This window comes from Camelina sativa, chromosome 4 (genome assembly GCF_000633955.1).
Source record: "Camelina sativa cultivar DH55 chromosome 4, Cs, whole genome shotgun sequence".
NCBI lineage: Eukaryota > Viridiplantae > Streptophyta > Magnoliopsida > Brassicales > Brassicaceae > Camelina > Camelina sativa.
The window spans coordinates 10955023-10960162 of record NC_025688.1 but is presented as its reverse complement, the minus strand read 5'-3'; the positions used below and the strand labels follow the sequence as shown (position 1 = coordinate 10960162).

Below are 5140 nucleotides of genomic sequence, written 5' to 3'. Positions count from 1 at the left end.
TCTTTCATATATCACTTTTTCCTTAACAGACAAAAGATATAACTTTGTAAGTAAACTAGCTATCAAGTTGCTCGAAGAAGGATTTGGCTTGCAAGAACATCTGCTAGCTCTACGTAGGTATCATTTTATGGAACTAGCAGATTGGGCAGATGTATTTGTAGTGTCCCTTTGGCATCATGTAAGTCTGCTATTAATCTATTTTCTTGTGATGAGTTTTTTGAACATCTCTAGATGATGCTTATATCTATTTTCTCTCGTTTGGATTCCCAGAAATGGCTTGTTACAGAGCCAGATAAGAGAATTGCCGAAATCCAAGGGTTTCTAGAATCATCTATCCAGCGATCATCATGTGAACGAGACACTTGTAAAGACAGGTTATATTTGTACAAAGGACAAGGCACACTGCATCTCCCGCCATCAACCATTGGTATTGTCTTGCACTTAGCAAATTAATTACTACTGTGTGTGGTGCTTTTAAATCTTTTACTGATGTGTGGAAATTTTCAGGAGTACGATCCTTTGATTTCCTAAGGTTGGGTTATCGAGTGGATTGGCCAATCAGTATAATTTTAACATGCGATGCGCTGAAAGCGTATGCTGATGTATTTGGTTTTCTGGTTCAAGTGAAATTAGCAGCCTATGCAGTAACTGATGTCTGGTGTTCACTGAAGGTAAAGGTTCACTCCTTGTTACATAGCAGCCCTTAACATAAAATTTTGCTGCAATTTTTCTATATTCTTCGTGGAATATGTTATTTGAAAATTGTTTTTAATGGTCTGCCTATATTTCTCGTTACACTATTTATCTTCTGGGTTAATGGCACAATGACTTTACTGTCCTTTTAGGATGTAAGACATATGTTGCATGAGAATAAAGAGAAGATATTGAAGCAAGAACTCCGGTGGTTAAACATATTGATGAAACTAAGGTAAATTAAAAATAATGGTTTCACACTTTCATAATGTTCTGGTGACTCATTGAGCTAAGTATCCATTAGGCAATGTGACCTTTCATAACTGTCTTGTATGATACACAATGTATAATTCAGATCATGGAGTGTTCTCCTGGGTATCTTTGACGGCTTTTCTTCTATGTGTCAGGCATCAGGTCAACCATTTCGTAACAGCACTACAGCAATATGTACATTCGGAATTGTCTCACGTATCATGGTCTAAGTTCCTTCATTCCCTGAAGCATAAGGTCTAGGCACACCTTATACTCTACGATTTATTTGGTCACAATGTAAATATGCGTCTATGATGGCCTGCCGAATTATCAAGTTACCTAAAAGTAGGATTCTTTGTATAGTTGTTGAGTATGAGGGCCTCAAGCGAACTTCTGTCACTCTAGCTTATCGGTACTGGTTTAACGTAAATGGCTTAGCTACTCTGAAACTAAAGTGCATAGTGTATAATTTTATTGCGATTTCAGTGGTGGTTTTATCCTTATTTGGTTTGCGGCATAAGAATAACACATCCCACCACCTCTGGTTTTGTCAGGTGAAGGATATGATGGATCTTGAATCTGTGCATATGGCTTATCTAAGAGAAGCTCTGCGCATGTAAGTCTTCTTTTCTCAGCTTCAGAAGCCATAAGTCATTTGCAAAGCAAAGTTTTGACCTTTTTGTGGCTCTGTAGCTAGACTGACCTGATGTAGTTATTCCATTTTGGGGATACACCATTTAATCTAACAGCCTGTTATCAAACACTTGCAGATGTTTCCTATCTGACGAAACACGAGTAATATCTAACATCATAGAGAACATCTTGCAATGCGCAGTGGACTTCAGGTCTTGTCTTCCCAGAGGCATGCAGAGTACAGGTCGAGTCCCAAACGATTCATGGACAAAAACGGTGGGCATAAACACATCTCAGGTAAAAAAAGAAGAAGATAAAGAGTGTACATATGAAATCCTCATTTCTTCAGTTTGTTGCAAGAGCTGAGCTTTATATTCACATTAAAACAGGTGATGATGGTTAAGCAAAATTTTGACAAAGAGTTGAAGGAGCTGCATAAGTGTCACCTGAGATCACCAAAACATGGGAAATCTGGGCTATCTCGCTTTTGGGACTGCCTCAATTTCAACCTTTATTATTCAGATATCCTTCATGACTCTAACATCTTCGCTCTTGTTCCTTAATACTGCATTATTTGACACTCTTGTGTGTTGTGTATTTTTTGTATAATATATATTTTTAATTCGAATACAGTTTCCACACAAATAATTGAGCTTATCTTATAAATCTTTTTCTTGTCACTCTCATAGTAGAAACTAGAAAGTATCTTCTTCTATGAATGACAACTTTTTTTTGTAACAACTATCCATTTTGTGATAAAGACATCTTTATTGTGATAAAGACATCTTTATTGTGATAAAGACATCTTTATTGTGATAAAGACATCTGTATTGTATTTTTTATTATAATTTTCTGTAGGCAGATGAGAGGTCGGTCTTTAGACTTTAGACTTTTACCATTTAGAGACATAAAGAAGTGTACACATAATAGTATTAGCCTATTAGGTAGACAAGTCTCGATTTAGTGGTGAAAGCGATGTCCACACTGCCTTGAAATATTTGTCCTTTTTATGTATGTGGCCGATATGTATGTGGCCGAGGAATTTTCCGAATACACTTACGTAGGATAAGTGATTANGTCCTTAATACCACATTATCTGATATTCTTGTGTGTTGTGTATTTTTTATATTATATCCCCTATACCACAACTTTTTTTTTGTAGACTATATAATTTTTATAAGTTGGTTACAAAATATAGGTTGGTTACAAAAAAAACATTATAGATTAATTGGTCAATCCATAGAGTATATGAATACACTTAAGAATATCCTAAAAAATCTTCTTAAAGAAAATATTCTAATGATTTATATCATTTCCTGAATAAAATCTTTAATATTTCATGTATTTTTATAAAATATATACTGTTTGGCATAAAAATATATTCTTAGGCGTAAAAAAGAATAAAATCTTGGCAATTTATCACACTTAATCGTGATTTTCGAGATCTTATTGTGCAACTAAAAATAAAATTTTACCTAAGCCCAGATCATATTAAAAAACTTTCACCAAACATGTTCAAAAATTAAAATAAAAACAAACAACAAACATAACCATTTCTCATAAATAAAATTACAAAATTAACAATATAAAATTTACAAAATAAGTATTTTTTCAAGTCATTATATTTAGTATATGATTTTATTGCATAATGTTTTATCCAAAAAAACTTTGAAAAATAATCATATAAGTTATATTTTATTCTAAAATTATAATATAAATAAAAGAAATTTCAACCCGTGCTAGAGCACTGATCCTAATCTAGTATATTTTTAATTCCAATACAGTTTCCACAAATAATTTGTGTATTTTTGTATAATTTGTTTTTAATTCGAATATAGTTTTCACACAAATAATTGAGCTTATATATAAATCGTTTTCTTGTCACTCTTATATATTAGAAAGTATCTTTTTTTTGTAACAACTATCCATTGGGTGATAAAGACATTTTATAATATTGTACTTTCTGTAGGCAGATGAGGTCCTTAAGACTTCTACCATTTGGAGACCAAAAAAGTGTACACACAGACAAGTCTCGATTTAGGTAAACAAGTCTCGGTTTAGTGATGAAAGCGATGTCCACACTGCCTTGAAGATCTCGAATCAGGGTCGTCAAAAATTTTGTCCTTTTTATGGATGTGGACGAGGAATATTCCGTATACACTTACGTAGAGCCGTGCTTATGGTGTTAGCAAAAAGGCATTTGCCTACCGCCACCAAAATTTTTTTTGACATTTAGGCCACATTTTGCATATATTTTTTTCCTTGTTTTTGCCTTAAGCCACCAGGTGCCTGAGTACGGTCGTACCGATAAGTGAGATTACACAGACAGAGAAAGAGAGAGAAAAAGAGCCTAAGGAGAGAGAATGAGCTTGGTTTTCGCAATTAATGGGCAAAGGTTCGACCTTGAGCTCTCCTCCGTAGATCCTTCAACAACTTTGTTGGAGTTCCTTCGTTACCAGACTCCTTTCAAGAGTGTTAAGTTCAGCTGCGGCGAAGGTGATTACTTTATTATCTCTTTTCTTCTTCTTTTTCACTGTAGTGTTCTTTGTCTCATATTGTGTTATTGTTGTTGTTTTGGTTCAGGAGGATGTGGTGCTTGTGTTGTTCTTCTTTCCAAGTACGATCCTGTTCTACAACACGTAGAAGATTTCACTGTCAGCTCTTGTCTCACCCTTTTCTGCAGTATAAACCACTGCAGCATTACGACTTCAGAAGGACTTGGGAACAGCAGAGACGGTTTCCACCCGGTTCACAAGCGATTATCCGGTTTCCACGCCTCTCAGTGTGGTTTCTGCACACCAGGGATGTCTGTTTCTCTCTTCTCTGCACTCTTAGACGCTGACAAGTCTCATTCTTCCGAGCTTACCGTTGTCGAAGCAGAGAAGGCTATCTCGGGAAACTTATGTCGGTGCACTGGCTACCGTCCGATTGTTGATGCTTGCAAGAGCTTTGCTTCGGATATTGACATTGAGGATCTTGGACTCAACTCTTTCTGTAGGAAAGGGGATAAGGATTTTATTAAGAGTTTACCACGATTTAATAGTGAGAAGCGTGTCTGTACATTTCCAGAGTTTCTCAAGGATGAGATTAAGTCTATGAATTCAGGGATGTACAGATGGTGCAGTCCGGAGAGTGTTGAGGAACTCCAGAGCTTATTGGTAGGTTACAAGGCTAATGGTAATGGAGTTTCAATGAAACTGGTTGCTGGTAACACAAGTGTGGGGTACTATAAGGATGAAAGAGAGCAGAGTTATGACAAATACATAGATATAACTCGAATCCCGCAGCTGAAAGAGATAAGAGAAAAACAGAATGGGGTTGAGATAGGATCAGTGGTATCAATATCTAAAGTTATTGCTGCTTTGAAGGAGATTAGGGTCTCACCGGGAGTGGAGAAGATGTTTGGAAAACTTGCTACTCATATGGAAAAGATTGCGGCGAGATTTATTAGGAACTTAGGTAGCATTGGGGGAAACCTTGTCATGGCTCAGAGGAAACAGTTTCCTTCTGACATGGCCACCATACTTCTTGCAGCTGGTGCATTTGTTAACATAATGAGCTT

The 5140-nt window shown here is 36.0% G+C and overlaps 2 protein-coding genes across 6 annotated transcripts in view; both read left to right on the top strand.

The window, feature by feature from the left end:
• The window catches only part of LOC104783735 (gamma-tubulin complex component 6-like), a 9171-nt gene extending 6930 nt beyond the window's left edge, over positions 1-2241 (top strand). The window contains exons 9-15 of the mRNA XM_010508852.2: positions 271-427; positions 508-671; positions 846-928; positions 1101-1200; positions 1500-1561; positions 1716-1875; positions 1968-2241. Of these exons, the coding sequence (XP_010507154.1) occupies positions 271-427; positions 508-671; positions 846-928; positions 1101-1200; positions 1500-1561; positions 1716-1875; positions 1968-2141 (900 nt within the window). The 3' untranslated portion in view covers positions 2142-2241. The remainder of the gene's footprint in view (positions 1-270; positions 428-507; positions 672-845; positions 929-1100; positions 1201-1499; positions 1562-1715; positions 1876-1967) is intronic.
• Positions 3603-5140, top strand: part of LOC104780236 (indole-3-acetaldehyde oxidase-like) — a 7707-nt gene continuing 6169 nt past the window's right edge. Inside the window, exons 1-2 of one of the 5 annotated variants that reach the window (XM_010504743.2) lie at positions 3603-4074; positions 4162-4822. In XM_010504743.2, coding sequence (XP_010503045.1) covers positions 3942-4074; positions 4162-4822 — 794 coding nt within the window. In that variant the 5' untranslated portion in view covers positions 3603-3941. Of the gene's footprint in view, positions 4075-4161; positions 5116-5140 lie in introns of all 5 variants that reach the window. The other 4 variants (XM_019244601.1, XM_010504741.2, XM_019244600.1 and 1 more) reach the window with 4 other exon arrangements.